General features: G+C 38.6%; 2 protein-coding genes across 9 annotated transcripts in view; one reads left to right on the top strand and one right to left on the bottom strand.

Moving 5' to 3' along the window:
- The window catches only part of NINJ2 (ninjurin 2), a 508,566-nt gene that overhangs the window by 231,802 nt on the left and 251,486 nt on the right, over positions 1 to 25,278 (bottom strand). The gene's annotated exons all lie outside the window — the stretch shown is intronic.
- The window catches only part of ERC1 (ELKS/RAB6-interacting/CAST family member 1), a 292,584-nt gene that overhangs the window by 44,914 nt on the left and 222,392 nt on the right, over positions 1 to 25,278 (top strand). For all 8 annotated transcript variants that reach the window (XM_052667563.1, XM_052667564.1, XM_052667567.1 and 5 more), the window contains exon 3: positions 20,466 to 20,882. In XM_052667563.1, the coding sequence (XP_052523523.1) occupies positions 20,466 to 20,882 (417 nt within the window). The remainder of the gene's footprint in view (positions 1 to 20,465; positions 20,883 to 25,278) is intronic.

Genomic DNA, 25,278 nt, shown 5'->3' with positions numbered 1-25,278 from the left:
TTCAGTACTTCCTGTAAGAAAATGCTCCCATTACTAAAGGAGCTTTATCACTTATTTCTAGAGTTGATTTTGTTATTGATATCAAGTTATTCTCAACGTTTGGCTTTTTCTCTACTTTTTTTGTTCTTTTGAGTTAGAGCTTGCCTTGCCACCAAGGAGTACACGGATAAATGAATTTATATTACAAATGCTTCTAAAAGATACACTAAGGCTGAAGCATACGTGTGAAACACTTTCTTTGGGCAATTCAGGAAATGAGGATATTGGAAAACCTTTTCTTGTTTAACACGCTACTTCAGAAGTCTCACATGTCTGTCAAAAGCATCCTTAAAATTTTATAGATTTTTAAATTTCAGTTTCTTAAATACATAATCATTCTTTGCCAATGCAATTTATAGAAAACAGGTTTATTTTGAAGATATTTATTATGTATATGCTCTCGAGAAAGGAAAAACTTCATGAATTTTAGCATTGCCTTCTGAACACCACTGTGAGGTGTACAGATGGATGCAGTGGATCAATGCTTCAGCTTTGGTTTCATTGCTCATCAGCTATCTATTGATTTTCCGTAAGGTAAAGTTAATATACATAGTAACCATCTGCTGGTTGCAAGGAACTTCTGGAAATCAAGGTTTTGTGTTACTCTTTCCAAAGAAGTAAGTAGAATTTTTCTGTCAGACTAATTTTGGGTAATTATATCTTTTTCCTCCTAAAATCACCTATCAGGAGTACTTTTTCATTAAGACGTTCCAGTGTGGTTGTTTATTTTAATGCCTTATTGTTCATGTTGTTTTTCCTGTTCTGAAAATGCATTCAGTACAGACAGATCAACAGAAAGTTGAATCTTGAAACTTCTCATTTAAAATCTTAAATGCAGCCAAATAAGACAAATGATTATCTTTTGAACTTGGTCTCTAATATGGACTTCAGGGAAGAAAAATTCCACAATGGTCCTATCTTTTTAAAGATTTGAATCACATTTAATTTTAGAATGTAGCCGGAGCTTCTGTTTGGGTTGAATAAATGCAGGTGCTTGTCTGTAAAAGAGGCAAGATGTATGGCACCATCTTTATTACATGGCTGTGGGTGTTGAATGTGTTAAACTGGGAGTAAGTGAGGCTACTGAAGGACTGGTGCACACAAACGCCGGCATCACAGGAAATCTTGGCTTGAGTGAAGCACTGGTGAATCATCACCAGTCACAGCACTGGGAAGCACAGGAAGGTTATTGTGTTGTGCCATGGGCTGGTGTCAGCAGTGAGTCACAGGCACTTCTGTTACAAGGCAAATGATGCAAATAGATTTCAAGGGTTAAAATTTTCCTCAAAATAAACTAAAAAATGCCCTGTAGGGCTACCTGATGGTCTTCAAGGAAAATGCAGGTATGTTTAGTGTTTAAGTGCCCAAGTATTACTTAATTTTTATACTATTAATTCACAGGCTTTCTCCCAAGAAATTTCTTTACTTTTCAGAAGAGAACTTTGGAACCTTGTATTTATAACAGGTCATTTTTACTTTAAAATAGGTGCTAGAGATTTCATTAAGTTGTGCCATTCATATCTATGTTACCTTAGTAAAATTTTCTCATTTGTTTAGGCTATAATGAGATGCTCTGATCATCTGTGTAACAACACCTTTACCTTTCTGGGGGGGGAAGGAGGAAGGGTGAAGGGATGCCTGGAAAGGCTAGGTGATCTCCCCAGTACAAAAAAGACAAGGATCTCTTGGAAAGAGTCCAGCGGAGGGCCACGAAGATGGTGAAGGGCCTGGAGCATCTCTCCTATGAAGAAAGGCTGAGTGAACTGGGTCTGTTCAGCCTTGAGAAAAGGAGACTGAGAGGGGACCTGATCCAGATCTATAAATATCTAAGGTGTGGGGGGCAGAATGGCGAGGCCAGACTGTTTTCAGTGGTGAGTGGAGACAGGACAAGGGGAAACGGCTGGAAACTGCAGCATAGGAAGTTCCGCACCAATGTGCGCAAGAACTTCTTTACAGTGAGGTGACGGAGCACTGGAACAGGCTGCCCAGGGAGGTGGTGGAGTCTCCTTCTCTGGAGATGTTCAAGACCTGCCTGGATGCCGACCTGTGCGACCTGCTGTAGGGAACCTGCTTTGGCAGGGGGTTGGACTCGATGATCTCTGGAGGTCCCTTCCAACCCCTACAATTTTGTGATTCTGTGATTACCCCAGCACTGCTAGTAGAGAAATAAAACATCTTTTAATATCAGCTGAGACAGCTGAGAGAGGAGCAGAGTTTTGGACTCAAAATTTCTCTTTTATGGGAGGAGAAGGGTCAGAAGCAACAACTTTCAAGTCAAGAACAAATTGAGAAACTTTTCTCTGAGTCATGTTTCTCAGTTTCAGTAGAAAAAAAAATTCTGGGTGGTGATTGTAGATGAATTCTATCATATCCTCTCCTAATTACGGTAATGAGTTCCTGTGAATTGAAGGGAGAAGGGGTAGTGTGGGATAGTGATGAGGCAGCTGCGGGCCTGGCATGGAAGGAATGAAACGTGCAGTAAAACACTGGTAAATTGTAAAAATCGTCTAGATAAAATGTTTTTGTGGTTGTTTTTTTTTTTTTGTACCTAGTCAAAATTTTCTGTTTCTTTTATGTAATTTCAAAGATTTAATACCAAAGCAGCAAAACCTTAAAAAGACCTCGTGCTGAAAGCTGGTTTTGGTTCATCAGCTGGTGGAGTTATTACCTCTGTATACAAATCTTGTCTCATACTTCTAGATGGTGAAAACTGTAATGTTTTAGTGAAAGCCTTTCCTCATTCATTATTTATTGCTCCCCATCCTTTTTCACTTTAACACCTCAATTTGCTGTTTATATTGTGATTGTGTTTAATGGCTGGGGTTGCATTGCTCTCGTTGTTACACAAGCACATACATCAAAGTGACACTCAGTGCCTGAAGGACTGATGATCTAGGTTGGAGGAAAGGAAAGCAATGGTGGTGAAGTGATACAATTTGCCACAATTTCTGGCAAATACAGATGTGATTGCATCATTTGTTTAGCTGTTTTCCAGAGAGGCTTAGCTTTTGTTTATTTATTTAATATGTTGACTAAAGAAAGGTTACATTTCTATGGTTTTATTCCTCCCATGTATTCCCTTCTCCTGACAGCTGCTGTGGTTTGAGGTGATTAATCATTCTTCACTAATTCAAGTAGGGAGTTTTTTAAAATAGCACTTTTTTTTCCCATCTATTCTGCATAATATAAAATGTAAAGCCACTTAGTAACTGCTTCAGTTTTTTCAGCTGCTATCACTTAAATTAGTCCTTATCTTCAGGTTAATTTGATGCGGTTGTTTTGTTTTTTTTTTAATGATCACAGTGGATTTGTCAAGAGGAGCTCTTCTGCCCTTTAACTGTAAAAACTGAACAAATAATGAGGTTTTATTTTTAAAGCTGTTATCACGGGACCATTTACATTTACTGAACATTGTGTATCAAGGTTTCTAATGAGGTTTTTATCAGAAAACAAAATTGGAATAAAAAATAAGTGAATTACTAAGCCTGACCAAAAAAAAGGCTAGAAGCAGGTGGAGATGCTGGAGTGTGATGATTTGTTGCCTTCCATTTACTGGAATTGTGTGCTTTCTGCATTTCTGAGAAACAGTTTCTGGGATCTTAAACCTAGAGCCCAGGTACAGGGTTTGTTGAGCACTGCCTCAAACAATGTTTTGCCCTGCTAGTGGGGAAGCTGATGTGAGTTCTGTGCTTTGCAAAGGAGTTTCCATCCCACTTTACAGGGCCTACCTGTACAAAATAGCTTGGGTGTGATCAGAAGGATTCTAAATCTGCATTGATTAGCTTTTAGCCTCGCTAAAATGCTTCAGATGTTAACTGTTCTGTTTGCAAGTTACCCAGTCAGGCAATATTCTAAAAAGTTTTGCTTGAGAATGCAAATGTGAACAGCAATTAGTCCGTGGCAGAGCAAGATGGCAAATGGCTATCTACTTTCAGTAGCAAATGGCATATAGAAAACAAAAGTTTGTTTTCTCATATCTTGATCCCCAAAACAGTGTGTTTGTACTCAGAAGTTTCTAAAAAGAGCAAGCCGAAATAATATGAAAGCCAGTTTTGCTCTAACACTGAATCCAAATGACCCTGAAAGCTTAGATGTGCTTACCTGGTTGTGCTCGTTACTTAGAAATAGCTATTGAAGCACAGATGTATAATTTTCAGCTGCATTAATGGAAATCTGAGTTTTATTCTGTAGACGAGGGTGTTAGGGGATCTGATTAGGAGGGAGAAGTGTGTATGAATGGTCAGGAATTCAGGATACTTCACTTCCATCCTGAGTTTGTGGATTGTCTTCTGACAGTTTCCATGCAAGGGTGTGTCCAAGTGGTGTTACCTGTGGGTGTGTTGGAATGACAAACAAAACATGCTGCTGGCAGATGGGATCTAAAAGGAGTGCAAGCATTATGACAATCAGATTTGTGGAGTGGCTTCATAGGAATATGTTCAGAGTTTCTGTCTTGATTAAGACGTAAAAGTTTTCTGTCCACAAAACTTATCTTGACATCTGTTTTGTCTGAGTAAGAGAAGAAAAGGAATTAAGTCAGCAAAGGCCAAGAGAAAGTGAAAGGGGAAGAAAATGGCATTATTATTCAGGGAAAGGTCAGTGAGTTACTCTGAAGCCCGCCTTAAACTTTAAATAAATATCACCACTGTTCCTTCAATCTTGCAGTGAGATAGATTGGAAAGAGGGAATCCATTTAATTCTTCCTAAGTCCCAGGACATGCTCAACAGATGAGAACGCCTTGCTACGTCTCCATGAAGTTAAATACATAACACTAGACGAGTGAGTTTTACAAATTCTCAATTATACGAGCCCTTCCCAATCTTCTTCACAGCTCTGGATTAACAGACTGTTGTAAAACATCTAGCTCAAAGATCAGTATCTTTGTTCAGATGCCTGTGCCCTGCCTGAAGTCTTGCTTGAGTTGGTGGATTGACACCTCGAGCTCACAGCAGGGAATTCCATTTTCCTGCCTGACTTTACAGTTGTTCATAGAGACGTAGCAACAGATTCAGACGCTTTTCTGAATCATTTCTAAATTCAGAGCATTTGGTTACAGGATGATTTGCATAAATGTATTTGAACCAGACCCAGATGACTGTTTATGTACAGCATTTCTATTCATTTTATCTCTAGTTTTGCAGATCTTGAGTAATTATGTATTCCGAGTCTGGTATAGAAAGAAGCAAGGGAATGCAGTCATTTCTCTGTGTGAAGCCTAATAGCATGGCAATGTACTGCTTGAATGGCCATTCAGAAATGATTTACAAGCACATAGTTCTTCAAAAATTTCTTAAGAGACTGTATTCATCTAGTGAAAGAGTTACCCTAAATTATGTTTTCAACACATTCTACACCGATTGTCCATTTCTGTCCATGGAAAATGCAAGACTGTTCTCAGAGTTAGTTTTGTATTTTATACGGTGAACTTTGATCTCCTTTTTGTTCTTCTGTCCATTCCCTTGATTCCTAGAGTGGTATGCAAGTTTAGACAGGACAGTATTAAAGCATTTCACTGAAAAAGTCATTCTAGCTGCCAGTCCTATTGCAGACGTTTTAGTTTGTCTTGTTCACATTCTAAACAGATGCATTTTTGATGCTTCCTGAGAACTCAGCTTACTGCACCTGACAGTTTGAGTGCTGTATGATGGCATGCTGCTGCCAGAGCGAATTGCCTCCTGCTTTGAAAATTCTCAGACATAACAGAACAATGTCCACCAAGAAGAACCACTCTTCTGAATGGAAAAGCTTTTCTATTTGGGTGTTTTCATTACAGATGAAAGCATCCAATAAAGATTCTTGTGATGAAAATCCTTGACTGTGCTTCCATAACAGCACATGATCCTAGCATGTATCACTATCAGAGTACATCTTGTACAAGTTTGAATGCCTTCCTTTCTGGTAGGTTATGCTACATCTCCTAATTTCTGGAGCTATTCAGGCTCCTCTTCATGCTTTCCAGACAGTTATTGCTTGAACTCATTCAAGGGGATACTGCATTGCCTCTTAAAGGTCACAGAAAGCTCTTTTCGAACTTGCTGCAATGTGCTGCGTTCTGCTTTGCCCTCCAAGGTGCTGCTGTCATTTCAGCAGAAGGGTAGGTGCCAGAACATTGAGATCAGTGGTTTTTTATATGTTCTTTCACAGGGACAGTGATTGCTACAACCATATCCTAAATTTATCCTGAAATTCCAGTAACACATTTGATCTGCCTGTCTTCCCAAAACTGCACTCAGCAACTGAGGCTTGATATGCCCAGAATAAACGTTTTCAAGTCTCTTCCTTTGGGTGTGCAGCCAATATTTCATGGCAGAGAGCAGAGAAGATAATGTGTATAGTATCAAAAAGCCTCAGGATGGAAAAAGGCTCGATTGAGTCTTGCTGATTGTTACTTTTATTGTAATTTTATTACAAATAATGGGTTTCTGTTTTCTTTCTCCATGCATTTTGAGGAAAATGAGAAAAGTTATGAAGATGGAAAGGATGGATACCTCCAATTTAGCAAGAGGTTGACTTTATTGTGACAACATCAAGCCCTAATCTTTCAAGATACATTTGAAGTGATTGCTACCATTGTGGCTTATTGTTGTGAATTGATAACTCTTAAAAAAGCCCATATATGCTTCCTGTTTCCAGAAGGGAGAGTGATGGGGTTCTTCTATTTATTTATGTATTTATTTACATACAGTGTGCAAATTAAAGTCTTCTGCATTGGCAGATGATGTACCTGACTAGTGTTCTTGTTCCAGCTATCATTTTGGGCCATGGGAATTTTAGGCCAATTGAGCTTGTAATTATTTCTTATTGTGCTTAAAATAGGCAATACACACTCAAATGACTTTTTGGGGAACTTGTTTTCTTTTCCCTGAAGAACTGATGGGATGGCATATGTGAGGAGATGTAACATTTACAGTTACATATAGGATGGGAAGCAGTCAGAGAGGTGTATTTGAGAGACTGTGAGGAGATAAAGCGTGAATGGGAGTTTTATCATGACACAGCCAAATTGGTTCCATCTTCTGAAACAGTGGGGTGGTGCGCTGGGCATACAGGATTTCACCATTCTGTGTTTAGCTCCTTCAGCTAACTATTTCCTTGCAACACTACTATCTAATTAACGCAATAAAAAATATAAGCAGGAGATGTCCTGATTTCTATTGTCCATCCCCTATGCTTTTCTTCCTCCCTGCTTGCTATTTCAGCTCCTGGCCATGAAATGAATGCCAGGACTGCCCCCACAGAGAGACATGCTTAGGGCCTCATCAGCTGTGGGGCAGCAGTTCTTCTGTGCCATTTGTTCTGAGCTGTCTTGGTTAAACGCTGGGTGAAGTCTCCTCTGGCAAGAGCTTTCCACATTTCTGTATTTTTAACACAGCACGAGCTGTGTGCTGTTTGTGAGATCATAACATATTCTGTTATTTGACAAGATCAAGTCCTTTGTGCAGTCACCTCACATTTATGACCATACCTAATCATTTGCTGCTTTTCTTGGTCAAGAAAACTTCTTTAAAAACAAAACAAAAAAAAACAAAAGAAAAAAGAGCTCAGAATTTCAGTGTGTTCAGAATTTTGGTGAGCCTCTGTTAGGTTTTATGATTATTCTGGCAAGGCGAGTAAATGTTGCTTTTCTTCAGCTGGGCAGCTGGATGCAACATTTACAGTTACATATAGGATAGGATGGCTCTTGATATCTCCTCAGGTCAACAGCTCAGTTTCTGCAGAGCAATAGTTTTTATTAAACTAGTATAGTTTCTAAACTTATTTTTCGTGTCATCTAGAGAGAGTATTTCCTAAACCACCAGAAATGCCACAAGTCTGAAAAAAATACTGCTGTGATTGCTAATCTGTAATCATGAGCATCGGATAGCTCATGAGATCTTCCTGTGCTGCTTACAGCTGTTGGATGTCACTGTGCTATGTTTGAGACTGACAGGAAGAATGAAGTATTATTGTGTCTGCTTGCCGCAGCTCTCTTACAATGTACTGCTGTATGGGGGGCAAGTAGAAGCTGAAAAGCTTATTGTTTGATATTGAAATTAGTTTTTTGAAACATTATCAATTTATGTCTTAACAACCTACCTTGGGATTGTTACATCAGTCCCAGGAATCACGAGGTTGAAATATTCTAAGAGCTTTAAAGATCAGGGCTACTGCGTATTTTATACCACCGCTTGAGAAGAATAGGGTTTATGCATACAGATTAAGTTACTCAAAATATTTTGGTTTTATATTTGTGGGACTCGTGCACAATTGTATTGATACTTACCCTATAAATTCTCCAAATCACCTAGCATAAAAGGTTTTAAAACTAGGAGGTTATGCAGATAAAGCTGTCAACAGCTTTTCTGTGCCTCGATTTTTCATATATTTCTCTTTCATTATCAATCATTGATATTTTTCCTTTTTAAAGCATAGTGTTGATGTGTGCTCATATCTTGGAAAATACTGCCATGAGATCAAAGGTTCTGTGGCAGAGTACCTTTTATCTTGCATTGATTCCTTACATCAGCTAATGGAAAGATAAATTTGCTGACCTCCCTAATAGAGTTGGCTAATAAGAATATGTTTTTGCAGAAGAGCTCCTGGTCTATTAACAAAATGAGTCATATTTCATATGGAAGCTATCAATTTGAAAATATTATACATATGTATAAATGTTGCATATGTAAATGTTAATGGTCTCATTTCCTCAAATACTACAATTATTTCTAACTTATTTCATAAGATGAGAGGTTCACAAAATCCATATTCGACACTTAATTCGACACCTATTCCATACATACAAGGTTTAGCAGGAATCTATGCTATGGATCAAGTAGAGTTCTAGTGTGCTTTGTACCCATGCAAAACAGCATAAGATAGAGTTTTACAGGATCTCTTCAGCTGGCCTCAGTCTGGACTAGTCAGAATTTTGTGTGGTGGTGGGTCTTTTTGTTTTCTTTTGTTTTCAACAAACATTTCTTACATTATGATCCATTTTATCAAGACTGTTTGTGACAAAGGAAGCTGGTGCTCGCCAAATAAAGGAGACAGAACTTATAATTATCTTACTATAGTGAGAAGGTTCCTGGGGATTCTTATCAATGTCTTTAAATACCTGAAGGGAGGATGTAAAGAGAGCCAGGCTCTTTTCAGTGATGCTCAGTGCCAAAACAAGAGGCAGTGGGCACAAACTGCAACACAGAAGGCTGTCTGACCGTCAGGAGGCACTCTGTGCTGTGTGCTGTTCTGGCACAGCCTGCTGAGTTTGTGGAGGGTTCTCAGAGATCTTCAGAAACCACCTAGGTGTGGTCCTGGGCCCCCTGCTTTGGGTATCTCTGCTTGAGCGGGGATTAAAGCAGATGCAGTCAGAGCCCTGCCCACCTCAACCATCCCATTGATTCTGTAATATATATTAAACTGCAAATACACAAGGGCTTTGTTTCTTCATCAGCGTAGGAGGAAATCATCAAAGCTCATATTTGTATATAAATAAAAGATGATATTTAAATAGTGTAGTACTAACCTAATTTCGTTAGTCTCTTAGGAAGTTATATGAGGTTAAAATCAGTACAGAAAATACTAATGTTGCTCATTTGTAGAACATGTCGTCTTTTTTTTTTCTTAAGGACAGTTAATTCATAAGACAGTGGCTTTTTGTTCAAATAATCGAACATACATTTTTAAATTCAAGTGATTTGATTTTTTTCTCCTGTGCAAACACTGGCATACCATCAAGGTAGCTTCTTGGTACAACTGGTTTCTTTTTCCAGTCTTTATCTAGTGAAAATCATTGCAGGAGTGGAACTAGTTTTATTTATTTTTATTACTGCTTTGTCACAGAAATACCGTCTCAGATTTAAGAAATCGTTCAGCTGCAGATGCTAAAAGAAATACGTTTACCCTCTTAGATTTTTCCTTAGGTATTCTGTTTTGGCGGTTTTGGAGGTACAGGACAAGATGAAATTGATGGGGTTTTACATCCTTTTGTTTTACATCACTTGGTATGATGAGAGGTTATTTTTCTTGTTCATCACAGACTGTTTCTGGCCCTGAAAAAGCATTTCCTGGGCCCAGACTGTGAGAGAAGGCAGTAAAAAATCCGGATGCACTAATTTTAGCAGCCTTGATGGTTTGTTTGTCTTACTTTCTGTTGATCCTTTTTTTTATAGCAAAACTACAACTACAAGCCAAAATGGATAGCTAATGGTTCTCTCTTTACCTTCCTTAGTCATTTGCTTTAGATGCCTTAACCCTAGCAATCAGAACAAGTACAAGTAAATGTATCCCAGGCAGGGATTTTCTCTACATGACATATTTAACGACATATTTCTTGACTGACATATTTAGTAGGGGTCTCTCCTATGTTTGCCAGAGTACTTTACCTACTAAGCTTCCTAGCTTGTTTGTGCTGTTGTTCACAGCTTGTTCACTCTTTTTTTCTTCCTTTCCCTTCCCTGATACAGAAGAATGAAGGAAATCACAAGCCAGGATGGGATGAGCTCTCTTTTCCTTTTGTAGGACTAGGAATTAAGACTATTATCATTGTAATCTTCTCAGGTTCTGGGCAGTGATAAACAGATGGCAGAAATAAATGTTTGAGACAACTCATCTAGGAATTGTTTTTCTCAGGCCTGTATTATTAGCCATGCAGTTGTTTTCCCCTAGTCTTTGATTCTAATTTATCTTGGTGTTACATGGCAAGAAATGGAGTTTGTGATTATGTGGAGAACTGTTGTTGAAGACTTCCTAGATCAAAATGTCCTTAAAAACATTCTTGTGAAATGAGAAAAACAGATCAGTGCTGATTTATGTTTTTCAGTGCTTTTTTTTTTGTTAACTACGTGTTAGTAAGGCATGTGCAGGAAGGGACAGGGATAGAACTTAAGACCTAGTTCTCTTGTATGAACGTATATTCTTGGCTTCTATAGTCATCTTCTATATTAAAAGCACATGAAAAAGCACACAGTTATTGAGCTTCTTCCCCTCTCTCATGCCCAAGAATGTAGGCTTCTGAAGCTAAACTTGGGCAGAGTCTCGTCAATCAAGGACTTGGTAGTGGGAATTATATTTATTTAAATAAAATTATTATTTTATTACTATAAAATATTATATATTTTATAGTGTATTATATACTGATAGATTGTAATTCTCTCTATAAATATCTGACTTCTAGTCCCATGCAGTCAAGAACTGAATGCATTTTCAGAACCTAGAAAGTTTTAGCTAGTATGATATTAACAGTAGTCAGAAAAATAATCCCTTTCTTGGAATGATCCTTGCAGCAGCATAAATCTGCTTTGCAGGTATCTCTTGATATCTCTCACAAGAGTTACACCTGTGGCTACGTAGAACGTATTGACATAGCTAGAAAAAATATGAATGGAAATTCTGCTGATGTCTACACCTTGCGTTTAACTGATCTTTTTACTCATTCTCCACGTAGTAAGTTTCTGTGAAAAGATCTGCATCGTTATTTATTTGTAGAATCATAGAATCACAAGGTTGGAAACGACCTATAAGATCATCCAGTCCAGCCATCTCCTCATCACCATTGCCACCATAAGCACTAAAGGTATAGATCAAGATCTAGATATAGATCAAGAACCTTGTAGCATGGCTTATCAGAATCTCCATCATCTAGTAGTTGTACCATGTTGTTAATGAACATGCTTTTGGAGGGACATGTATCTTTACTGGTGCTTTTGTCGTATTTTAGAAATGCCATTTTCTGAAGCTGAAGAAGGTGAATTTTGGTTACGTCTGTCATTGCAACCAGGCACATTCGTGTTTCTGCCATGACAAATCATTGCTATTTTTATTTAATTACTCTTTTACAATGTATTTAGTTCCTACAGAGCAATCATAATCTACAGAGGTCAGAGTCTGTAGTCTTGACTAAAAAGTTTCTTAAAGCATGTAAGAAAATAGAATTTGCTTACATGGATGTCCTTCAATTCCTAGCTGTAATTCCAACTTTGAAGGCTGTGGCTTCAGAATAACTTCATGTACTCAAATTCCAAACGCAGGACAATAATTTGTATTTCTACCCAGTGAGTTGTAACTGTTTGTCCATTTCCAAGGCACAGGTTTCTATTCTCATTATTAGTCCCTCTTCAAGTATTGCTAGAACAGTTGCTTTCCTCTCCAGTGACTCTGTGAAACTCATGAAATGGAGGGAAATCTGTTTCTATTAGTGGTCACGCATCCTCCTGCAGGTTCTTTTTGAGCTGTGTTTACCTAGTGCATTTCAAGTTAACACTGAGGTGCATTTACAGAAGGTGTATGTCATAAGCATCCTTCTGTACCCAAAGAAAGCAGAAAAAAAACCAAGCCAACATAAACAGTTAACTGATGCTTCTCTTCTTGCCATCTGTGGCTATGAGCTCTCAGTGAAGCCTGCTATTCTCCATTTAATAATTTATTGTTAAGAGCTCTCATTATGGCTTGTTACTGGAATTTTTTTACCTACCTTAGTGCTGTCCACAGTGTGGTTCATTTGCAGATTTCACAAAGACTGGCCCACTTTTGTCTTCAGACAGAGGAGTAGGCAGTGCTCCCCATGCAGATTGTCAAGATGTACTCTTCTTCCTTTAACTTTTGTCCAGTTATTTGACAGTGTAGACATTGGCCTCTGGGAAATATAATCTACAGATTTGTCTGAAGAAATGAAGAATGAATTCTCATCTGTTCCCAGCCACAGCTCTCTATCTTTTTTACTGTAATATATTCCATGACATATTTCTCCTGTTCCTTAAAAGGAAACGCAGGATCTCCTGAGAAATTCTTAAAAAAAAAAGAAAAACAGAAAAAAAAAGAAGTTGTCCAAATACCAGAATGCCTGCTCTCAAGAACGATATGGGGCACTTAATCCAATTTCTGCAGTGCAGAATCAGTGTGCCAACGTTCAAAGGGTGTAAAATGTAAATGCTAGGAAGATTTGCATGAGAAAAAGCTCTTTGAAGCATGCTGAAATAGTAATGTAGTTATACCTTTGGAAAATTAGGCACACAATAGGTGGAGCTAACTGGTAGGACCTCAGATATTTTTCCTTTGAATTCTATTTCCCTCTGAGCCATTGATAGTATCTGCCACAGAGGTCAAATTGATTCATCCCTTAGGATGCCAGAGAACTGTCAGAATTATACTTATTGCCCAAACGCTGATAAACTCTTATTTCAAAAGTTTACTAGGTTTTTCTATGCTTAATCAGAATTTATATTCCTATCATCCAAGCGTAGTCGCAAATGTATTCAAAATAAGCTATGTACGTCAGGTATTCTATTGAAGCAGCCCATATGTGTGCTTTACTCCTTGAAAATAAAAATTGCTTTCCTTTTTTCTTTGTAGGATATGCTTTTTTTTTTTACCACAAATGAAAATTTTTCATGTTGGCATTTGACACTGAATATTTGATGTACTCTATTGCTTTACCTTGCAACCTTTATTATTCATGTACCTGTACACTTAGTATGAAGATATTGAATTGCACTTTTGGTTCTTTTGTTGCTACAAATTTAATAGCTTGTTTCTGATCTGCTTGCTTTTGGAGTTTAAACTCACTTCTGCTGGTGTGTGTGTGTGTGTGTTGAGTTTTTTGGTACAGGCAACAGAGAAGGAATTAGGTTGCTGCATCCTGGCCCCTTAAACCAAATGAGTCAGTTTTGTGAGTTTAGGTTAGCTGAAAAATGCGTTGCTGTCACCTTAAGCTTTTTATCTATGGCACTTTTTTATTATTTTGCCTTTCTGCTGTCTCAGAGGTAATGCAATGTATGGTTGTCTTTAAAATACAAGTCTGCTTTTTTAACTCTCACAGATTAAATCCTATTACAGTCATAGTTGTATTCTCTATCTAAGCTAAACATTATAAAAATTACCCATTTATTTCCATTCAAATAAGGATTTTTGAAGCCCCGGATCCATCTTACCAGGAATATGTAGTGTTTCTGGAATCAGCAAGTTCTGTTTCATGCCAGCCCTGCTGGACACCTGACATTAGCCCTTTTTTCAGCTTCTTTGCGTGGGCTGCAGCTGAATGTCAGCAGGGACTCCCTCAGACAGCCAGGCCTTTGCTTCTACTGTGCATTCAGCAGAATCTATTTCCCAGAAATGCTGCCAAGACATTAACTCTTTGTGAATGGGAGAGAAGGATTTCCCATAGTGACCAAACTATTCTAGAATTTGGCATGTGATCGCTTTTGAGCTTAAGGCAGTTCATCCTCTTACAAAAGTCTGAAATGCTTTCATTGTGAAGAACGCTAAAGGAATCGTCATAATGCAAAAGTCTGTGATCGTGCTTGCAGATTTGCTGGCAAGAAAAGCACAGTCATGGACTCCCGTAGGTTCTGCCATTTTCTGGTGCTGCACATTTGAGGGCAGACCTTACTGAATTGTCCTTCAGACATAAAATATATTGTAATCAGTATTTCTGTCATTCTCAGAGTAGTAGCAATGTAGTCATGTTCTAAAGGTAAAAGTAATGAAGGTTTTGTAGGTTCTACAAGTGTGTCTATTTCAGACCTTGCTGGGTCTTTTTTTAATTTTTTTTCCTAGCAGTAAACATAGTTGGCTGAATGAACGAGATTACCTTTAAACTGGCAACATCAAAATCCCGTTTTTTGGTCAATTAATACATTACATCTATCTCTTTGTTTTTCTTTTTTTCCTCCTCCCTGGGTTGCACTCAAACTTGTGACATCACAAACGCAAACCTGTCCTATGTCTTTCCTAGCACTTACTGTCTTCTAATGAAGAACAGCTTGATCACTGAGCAGATTTGCAGAAAACTGCCAAATATGTGCACATCATAAAGCTGTCATTCAGTACAGGATGTCCTGGCTTACAGTTGAAGTAGTCAGGAAATTTTCAGTTACTAAGTTTGTCAATCATATTTTTAATGAGAAAAATTATTGAATCTGCCAATTTCAGAAAACCTTTGTTAGGAACAAAATTCTTCCCTCTATAGTGGAATTTCTAATTAAAAATTAGAAAAGAGTGAGATGAGATCAACCTTTGAGCAGGAAATAGACTTGTTCAGCAGTGCACACTGGAGTATAGGAGATCCTTAGTGGCATCTAGGCTAATTCAAGGACTTTGAGCTGAGACTCAGCTTTCCTTTAAGACATTGACATTAGACATCTAAGCCAGTCACTAGTCAAACCTTTATACAAAGTAGAATCTCTCTCAGCACTTTCTATAGGAATGACTTGTTAGAGATCCACTCAAAACTAGTTTATTGTCTGCTGACTGGAGCCTGGTTTGGGATGCATGAGAACGGCATGTAAGAACTTGAATTGTTATCTTCCAGACTGAAGCTGTTCTAACTAACACTGCACTGTGTATGCTTGTGGAACATATCTTTCCTCGCCCTTCCTTTCCGTCGCTCCGTATTCTTTTGTTCATTGATGTGAGCGATCTCAGTATTTTCCCAGTGTAAGAAGACAAAAAAAACAGAAGAAAAAGACAGGGTTCTTACATTTCTTTCTGCTGATCCTTGGCAGGCATCTCTTGAACAAACTGTTTGCTTTTTTGTTGTTTTTTTTTGTTATTTTGTTTTGTTTTTTAACCCTAAATATTCAAATAATTTCCTTGGTTAACCTACTTAGAATTTAAATCCAAGATATTAAGAAAAACTTCACTGCAGAAGTGTTCAGTTCCTACGTGCACCGCCTCTGTTGCACAACCCACTGTTCTAACTTAGTCCTTCTTGAATAGGATGAGTTACTTATCTTGTTAAGATAGCTACAAAGACAGTGTCTGCAGTGTGAATAACCTAAACCAGGCAATTAAAAACAAGCACACAAGTGCTTATTGGAAATATCTTAGCTTGGGAGGTCAAGCTGTGTCTTGCAAAGATGAATATGGAAATCCTTTATTTTAAAAGTATGTTGCAATTTAATTGTTCTGTTCAAAATCATGCTGGTAGCAATGCTTGCCTCCTTTTGATCTAAAATTTAGGGCTAGAATGGGGGTCTTGGCTATAAAATACCAACTAAATTCTCTTTTCTGTCTGGTTGCATTAAAATCCACGTCTCTCACTTGCTTTGGAATGGTAAGATGATGACAAACATTTAAATTAATTGGAAGATTTGCACTTCGGGTCTTTCTGCTCTGGTGAGTGCTACCAATTAGAATATGAAATTGTGCTCTCAGTATTTTCTGTCAGGCCAACTAAATCTTTAAATATTTCATGCAAAATGGAAAAGTTTCAACGTGGAAAGATGAAAAGAGCTGCCTGCAGCAAAGTTCCCAAATTCAACAGAATAGAAAGAAGTGTGTTACAGTGCCCTGAGAGTGCAACAATGCAATTTTTAGTGAACCAGATAGGAGGAACTCCTGTGTCATTGGTTGTGTTTATACAGTAGGTTGGAAATTCATCTAACCAATATTGCCAAGGTGTGGGAAATGTGAATTTGAAACCTGTAAGGCAGTGAAGGAGACTGAATCATGTTCTACTGCTTACAGATGTAAATTTTGTGCTACTGGATGAAAGGCAACCCCATTTCCTGTGCTAATTAGCAATCCTTAAATTGCCCCATGGAGGTAATAGAGGCAGTGTAACACCTTGTAAGAAAATATGCCTGCACCTTGGATGTTTAGGATTTAAATTTCAGGTGATCCTAGAGGTGCGTAGTACTAAGATGAAAGTACACTAACCAGAAATAGCTTTATTAGTGAGCCATGCTTACAAAAATACCTTTGTAATTTGCAGATGTAGTTATAATTTGTAGTGAGGCTTAAAGACCGACTTTCATTACTGGAAAAAACAGCAAATCCTCAAGGTCTGAAATAAGAGCAGTAAGCTTTCAGGAAAGCATAGATTGAACATAATTGCTTTGACTTTAAATACATTGTCTTTATTACACTACTTAAGACTTTGATCAGTACTTTACCCATCAGAATAGGATGTAACCAAGCTTAATGGTAGTAAAGGTATTTTTACTTGTGTGTTTCTAGATGGGATCATTTCAACAGTATTTTTCAAGTTTGATAGAGGTCTCTGGTAAGGTTCTAGAAATAGGATTAAGTGACTAATGTCATGAAGACTTGGAAAAGATTTTTGCCTTTCTGGAGCATCACTGATTTAAAAGTGAAGCTTGAGAAATGAATGAGAAGCTAAGACTTGTCTGCTCCTTCAGAGGGAAAAGGATGTTTTGTTTGAAAGGTTTTGGAAGAAAGAGCCAGAACATCTGAAAAACTAGTTTATTTATGATGTCAACTAATAAAGAACATTGTTCCATTATTCTGAAAAACACTGAAAAAAAAAAAGTTGGAAAGCGGAGAAAAGAACTCATTTTGCATACCTCTTTCATGTTGGAAAGGAGTGGGTGTCAGAAGCACAGAATAATTTTCTGTGGCTTATTTTCCCACCACCTTACACGTAATGAAGTTTCTTCTCAGCTGAGCAGCTCAGAGAGCAGCAATAGGAATTTGCAGTGTCAATGCTAACCTCTCCTGTCTCCCTACTCCTTAATTTTTCCTTAAAAACTGCATTCAAGGCCATTGCCTACCAGTTATGTTGGGTGTTCTTTAACTCTCTTTTCATTGCTTAAGACTGATGGATCGCATAAGGGCTGTTTGTCACTGTTGCTGAATTTTATTTCACATCCCATTTCTGAATAATAGAGCAGGCTGCTTTTGTTTTTGTTTTTGTTTTTTGATCCAGGTGTTCTAATGGGGGCTTCCCCAGCTTTGGGGGCATAACTTTGTGGGTCTATGAGACATGACATTTGCCTGTGTAAGCTGAATTGAGATTTCACAGCAGACCAGCTGATTGCAATTCTAATGCAGGAATTTTGTTGTGGTGATTTAGTCCACTGATGTTTATAAATAACCCAAGTTTGATTCTGAGACAGCACTGAGTAGAGGAAGTCATTTCATTTGGTAGATGATGTGGTTGCTCAGAAGCTCTTTTCCCTCTTGTAAGAAAGAAAACGCTGAAGAGGCAGGATGTGGAGAGGCAGGTGGAAGCGTGTAGGAACTTGTTTGTTAGCTGCAGAGCAACACGCAGCTGGGCTCTGGATAAGCTGGGCTTTTCAAAACTCTGTTTGTAAATGGAATTAACTTGTGTGGAATTGTTCAGTTCTGGTGAGGTTATCGATTTTTAAGTTCAAGGAAATTTAAGGATGTTTTCTCACTGCTGATGTAGTCCTACTGACTATTGGTGCTGTATAGTACAGATAAGACAAACTTATTATGAGCACGGTACATTTTCTCTCACAGCTTGATCAACGTACGTTAATTGAACAGATTGTAGTAGCTCTGATTGCCTACCTGCGTGCTGGCATGTTTGCCTCAGTTTTTTAAGCTTCAAGGTCTCCTGACATTCTTACTTGGACTGCGTTTTGGAGAAATGACTAGAAATGAAATTGGAAATCTTTATTAAAACAAAACAAAAATAGATAAAAAGGTTTTCTGAATTCAGATTGATTCCATTGAGATGTTTCTTCTCTTCTTTTCTATTACTGATACCAATCTGAAAATAAATCTTAGCACCCACCAGTATCACAGAATCACAGAACTGTAGGGGTTGGAAGGGACCTCCAGAGATCATGGAGTCCAACCCCCTGCCAAAGCAGGTTCCCTACAGCAGGTCGCACAGGTCGGCATCCAGGCAGGTCTTGAACATCTCCAGAGAAGGAGACTCCACCACCTCCCTGGGCAGCCTGTTATCTGTTAATAATATATCAGCCTGTTTCAATAGATTATCAATATATAAACTAAATGCATATTTAAGAAGAGCAATCAATTATTCTCTAGCATAATAAACTTGTGCTTAGTTATCACACATTCTATAACCTATTGTTTTAATTTAATAATAGCATGACTGTCTGCCAAGTATTGTGCTACTGAAGAAAAGATAATTGCAGCACCTTCAATCATTTGTGAAGCTACGCTTTTAAGCTGATTTCATTTTATGGTGATAACATAAAAAATGGTTCCTCTTTCATCTCCACCAGCTCCTTGGCTACATTACATATTCCCAACCCTACTTTGTGCCAGTTGGTGTAGTCACATTATCAACTGGATCAGAAAGCTGGCTGAAGAGACTTTATTTTGGTGGAGCCAGTATTCAGCTAGATGAAATTTTGATCCAGTCCCGAGTGCCAGCCACTTAAGAGAGCTGACCTGTTCGTTTAATAGCACTGTGGACATAGATGAGCTGATTGTGAAGCGGCATTTTAAGTTTTGAAAACTCTTCTTAGGCCAGCTGGAGAACTTGATTTTTCGTAAGGAAAATAAGATTTGACTGCCTTTATGCGTCTTTCCACATAACAAAGCTAAGTGTTAAATATTTCTAAAACAGTTTAAAGCTAGATATGTTTACTGCAAATGATATTTTCTGCTTTGTTTTCATAGTATCACAATGTGTCTTCTGCATTGTTTGATAACAGTTGATAATACTAATACTTCACTGCTCAGGAATACTGGAAGTAACTATTGCCGATGTCGGATTTTTGTAATGTAAATGTAGACCCTAGAGATCAGTCTGTCTGACTTGTTCACTTTCAAACAAGATTCTAAGCATGTCTGCCACATGAGAAGAAATGTGTAAAGACATATCACTCGGTGGTTATCTCATCTGTGGTAATTCTTTGATCTTTGTTCAGTGTCTTAGTACTTGTCTCTTACTGACTTCTGTCAATACTTCTGTCTTACAGAGAAGAATACAAACATTTAGGTAAATATAAAGTAGGGACTTTTTCCCATGCAAGCTGTGCTTCTCCTGTTTTATCCCAGTAAATTATACTACTGTATGCACAGTCACTGAGATAGAATTTCTTGTCTTGCACAACCACAAATGACTGCTGATCATTTGATTGACTGCATGTTGCTCTTTGTAAGGCAACAGTTCTCTACTAAGGTCCTCGTGCATATAATTGTGTGCATCACAGTCAGCATATATCCATTTCTCTGTAGTTGTATTTTTGACATGATCTAATCTCATCAGTAAGTCAACTGGGGGATGTCTGTGCTAGGTGTAGTTTTGGTACTGAAAACCTTCATGGCTGATTACATGTTATTAGCTGGTACATGTATTTTTATAGTCCCTTTGCTTTGCTGAGACAGTAATTCTCATCCAGATCTTATGCAGAATTCTTCTGTAAGATAGACAAATACTTGGGGGGTGTGGGGGGAGGGGCAAACCTATCAATTTTTGCCTACTTATATTTTCCCTTTTGAAAAGGTGATTTACTTAAGTTGGTAGAAGTGGGAGAGTCACTTGAGTGAGAATTTCCATTGTTAAACAACTTCTACCATATGGAAAAGAAGGGACTTGAATTTTCTATGGAAAACCGTTAAAATTCTGCTTTGAAAAAACAACATTGACTTGCCAACACTACAGTTTTCTCTTTGTTGGTAGTTGAGGAAGACTGAAGTGGCCCATATTGTTCTCCTTATTTCTCAGTGGAGGGAATCCTCTGATTTTATTTCTTTATTCTTCTAGCATATGCAGATGACTATCCAGGCTCTTCAAGATGAACTTCGGATCCAGCGGGACCTGAACCAACTGTTCCAGCAGGACAGCAGCTCTAGAACCAGTGAGCCCTTTGTGGCAGAGCTGACAGAGGAAAACTTTCAGCGGCTTCACACAGAGCATGAGCGCCAGGCCAAGGAACTCTTCCTCCTACGTAAAACCTTAGAAGAGATGGAACTGCGCATTGAGACACAGAAACAGACCTTAAATGCACGCGATGAATCCATCAAAAAGCTGCTGGAGATGCTGCAGAGTAAAGGTCTGTCAGCAAAAGCCACTGAGGAAGATCATGAACGAACAAGGCGGTTGGCTGAGGCAGAGATGCATGTACACCACTTGGAGAGCCTTCTCGAACAGAAGGAAAAAGAAAACAACATGCTGAGAGAGGTATGTGACCGAGCTGTGGGTTCAACTCATCTTAATGCCTAGTTCTCCATCTCCTCTCCGTTTCATATTTTCAAGGAAAGAGTTTTCCATCCTTCTACAAGCTGTGTTTTATGTTGCAGGTTTAACAGAATTTGTCCCTTTCTTAAAATTTCTTTGTTTTTCTTGCATGTGGTTTTTGGTGTGTTGTATGTTATGTCCCACTTTCCCCATCACCGCAGTGTTATACTTTGGAGATGAACTGTTACATGGTCTGTAAAATGTATTCTTCCATTCTGTTCTGGTTTGAGAGAAAGTGAGAAAGTAGCTACCTGTGTTTAATAGAGAGCTGAGAGAAATCTTTGCAGGAGTAATAGATGATTTCTCTGCGGTTTCCATGGAAACAGTCATCTTGCTGAGAAGGGTATTTGATAAAACTATTAGCTGCCCTGGATGCACAGCCAAAAAAAAAAAAAAAAAGATTACTTAAAGGGACACTGCTGCAAATATTGCAAACCTTTTCCCCACCCCTCTGAAAACAGAAAAGACATTATATCTGTATATCTGTTTCATAGCATAAGAGTATGATGGCAGGCATTCTACACAACTAACTATCCAAAATTAATTACAACAAACTTTAGGCAACAGATAGTATGAGTATCTTGCAAAAATAAAGGAAAATAAATGAGTTGTGCTGTGACCAGTGTCCTTAAATTCCTTGACATAAAGTGGATTTTCCAATTCTAGTCAACTAGCCTTCTAAAGTATTCCAGTATTAACTTCCAAATAACTAGTAATTCAATGTGTGTTGTGTATGTATTCACTTATGATAAGATTTTCTGTAAAGGTTATTTAATATCCATCTCTGGATTGAATGTGTGAATTGATAACTATATGTGTATGTCTAACGTTTGTGTGAATCTAATGGCTTGTTTATGCATTATGTGTCTATTATGTGATTCAACGTGTTTTTGAAGCTGGACATACTAAAACAGTAAGCCCCCTCTCAAAAAAAAAAACAAAAAACACCAAGGAAGTGAGGTCTTGCAAAGAGATTTTTGAAATGAGTGTTTGCAGCAAATATATATCTCCACATACCTCTTACTTATGTTTTCCATGGCCCAACCCATTGTACTTGTGCTCTTGTAAGCATTTATATAAGAAATCAAGAGCCCGTTGCATTTCTGAGCCAGATTTAGGCCAGATTTATTTTTTTTAGAGCAGTAATCTCTTGAGTGTCTGAAGTGAAGATAATATGATTCCAGAGTTTCTACACTATGATTTTTCCTTTATTTAGCAACCAATGATAATTCTGTTCCAATTCTTGTATCTATTTCAGGAAGAGCCCCAAATGGCTTCCATTTGTTTCTGTTTTTAAGTCCGGCATCTTAAATGAGAAGCTGGCAGGAGCTGTGTAATTTTTCAGGAACGCAGTTTCTTTTGTTTCTGCATAATGATGAGTAGGAGTTGAGCGAGAAGAATCCTTGCTTCGTTCTCAAATGTCTGCAAATCATCAATCATTTAAATCTTAGCATTTACGCTAAAAGATTTTCTGGAGAAGGTAGAGATTGCTATTGATTTTGAAAGAGCAAATGCTGTTTATCTATCGTACTTTAAAACTAATTGCTCTTTGATGCCAACCTCTTTCTAATGCATTGAGAAAGATAAAGTGGGTATGCTGTAACTAGTAGCTCAAACTGTTGATATAGTGTGGAATTCAGCCTTGAAGCTGAGCACCTCAGTAGCCTCGGAAATATGATGTCATGTGAGAGATGCCAAACCATCTCTGTGTGGAATTGACCATGCTGATGAACTCAAGCTTGTTAGTACAAATCTCATGCATGGGGGTCCAGAAGGCTGGAGAAAATCAGGGGATACTACAGAATTGAAGCTGACTGCGGCTGAACCAAGATTATTAACTCAGATTAGTAAAATCTGGCAAGCAAACTTAAAGAGTTCTTGGGCACAAAGTTGCTCTGCGCTACAGGATCTGGTTCAGAGTTGCTGTCATAGAATCACAGAACCCGTACTGTTGGAAGGGACCCTTAAGGGTCATGTTGTTTAACTCCTGTACAATGAACAGAGACATTCACAGCTAGATCAGGTTGCTCAGAGCCTGATCCAGCCTTGCCTTGAATGATTTCAGGGACAGAGCTTTCACCATGTCTCTGGGCAACCTGTTTGAATACCTCATCACCCTCCCTGTAAAAGACTTTTTCCTTATAACCAATCTAAATCCACCCTTTTTTAGTTTGAAGCCATTTTCCTTTATCCTGTAATCACAGACCTTGCTGAAGAGTCTGTTCCCTTCTTTCTTGTAGCTTCCCTTTAGATACTTAAAGGGCACTGTCAGGTCACCCTCGAGCCGTCTTTTCTCCAGAATGAGCAGCCCAGCTCTTTCAGCCTGTCGTCATAGGGAAGGTGCTTCATCACTGAACGTGCTCTAATAGGTCCACGTCTTTCCTGTACTGAGGGCTCCACATATGAATGCAGTGCTCCAGGTGAGGCCTTACCAGTACACGGCAGAGGATCAACTCCTTCATCCTACTGGCCATGCATCTTTGGATGCAGCCCAGCATATGGTTGCTTTCTGGGCTGTGAGGGCACATTGCTTGCTCATGTCCAGCTTCCCATCCACTAGTACCCCCAGGTCCTTTTTGACAGGACTGTGCTCCATCCTTCCATTCCCCAGCTTGTGTTGGTAATGGGAATTGTCACGACCCACGTGCTAGACCTTGCAGTTGACTTAGTTGAACCTCATGAGCTACTCTTGAGCTCAAGCCTGTCTAGGGCCTGCTGGATGGCATCCCTTCCCTTAGGTGTGTCTACTACACCACACGGCTTGGTGTCATCTGCAGACTTGCTGATCAGTTCCAGCACTGAACCCTGGAGGGACACCACTTGTTACTGGTCTCCATCCAGACATTGAGCCTTTGACCACCACTCTCTGGATTCAGTCTTGTAGCCAGTTCCTTGTTCATCAAACAGTGCACCCATCAAATCCACGTCTTTCCAATTTGGAGAGAAGGATGTTGTGGGGTACCATGTTAAAGGCCTTACTGAAGTCCAGATAGATGACATCAGTAGCTCTTCCCTTGTCCGTTGCTGCATTGACATCATCATAGAAGATCACTAGGTTGGTCAAGCAGGATTTCCTCTTGGTGAAGCTACTCTGGTTCTCCTGTATCACCTCCCTGTCTTCCATGTGCTTTAGCAGAGTTTCCAGGAGGATCTGCTCCATGATCTTTCCCTGCACAGATGTGAGACTGACAGGTTGGTAATTCATGGGTCATCCTTTCTACCCTTCTTAAGAATAGATGTGATGTCTTTTTTCCAGTAACAGGGGACTTCACCTGGCTGCCATGACTTTTCAAGTATTATTGTCACTGCACCACATTTGTGTAGAAAAGGGTCCCTGTGCAGGTCCTGTAAGATGTGTCCGTATCACCTTCCTTGCCTAATCTTCTATTAGGTGTTTATCTGTGTTTCTACATTTAGTTTAGTTTAGCCCTTGGCTACCTTAAATACTAACTGCGCAATTTTTTGAGCTGCCTTGAAGAAAACTGTCTATTTAATTGGTTGTTTTATAACTGGTATACCCAGTATCTGGAGACACGCTAAACTCTTCTCTAAAGCTATTAAAAGGAGCAGTAATATTGCAAATTTGCAATATTTGCATTTGCATGAACTATGAGGATGCTTCGTATTCTAACACATCAGAAAATCTGAGAGAAGCTTCTGTAGCAGTTTTTACCGTATTAGCCAGAGCGTGTTCTGAGATGTCAGAATCCATGGTTACTATTTATAAGCATATTACACTTTTGTTGAAGATATTTGCTAGGAATAATAATAAAAATCTATATTCTGAAGGAAAAGATATTCCTTTATTTTTCATCTTTGAAGCTTAATTGTAGTGTAGAAAGTGATGTTGAGACTGAAGGACATCAGATGGTGTCTCAGATGGTGCAGGTGCATTGGCCAGCAGTCTGACCTTAAAAAGCAATCATAAATTAATTGGTTTCTTCTATTACTGTGATTGAACTAAAGATTGCACTAATTTCCAAAGGAAGGTAAGTTCTTAACAGAATCACAAGTCTGAGCTCTCTACATTTATATCTACAGAAAAGCTTACCAAGGATCCCTTTCTTTCAGTATTCTGTTTCAAATAGTGGCCATACACAGGCACTTAGGAATGGGTAGGGCAGACATGGTACTTCTCTGTAATGTTGCCCTATATTCAAAATTATTTTCAACTCAGGGATTTTCTGATGGTCTTATGATGTGTCAATTTAGTAATTTCCATGGATCTACCATGTAAGTACTTAGTGTGTTGTCCAGCCCATGTAAATTTTTGTAGCTGTGGCATCATCTTGTTACTGGTTCTGCAGGCCTATTGTCTGCAACAGGAAGAACATACTTC

Source organism: Tympanuchus pallidicinctus, unplaced genomic scaffold (assembly GCF_026119805.1).
Source record: "Tympanuchus pallidicinctus isolate F22 unplaced genomic scaffold, pur_lepc_1.0 scaffold8, whole genome shotgun sequence".
Lineage (NCBI taxonomy): Eukaryota > Metazoa > Chordata > Aves > Galliformes > Phasianidae > Tympanuchus > Tympanuchus pallidicinctus.
Note: the sequence above shows the minus strand (reverse complement) of the source record. Positions and strands in the feature narration are given on the sequence as shown.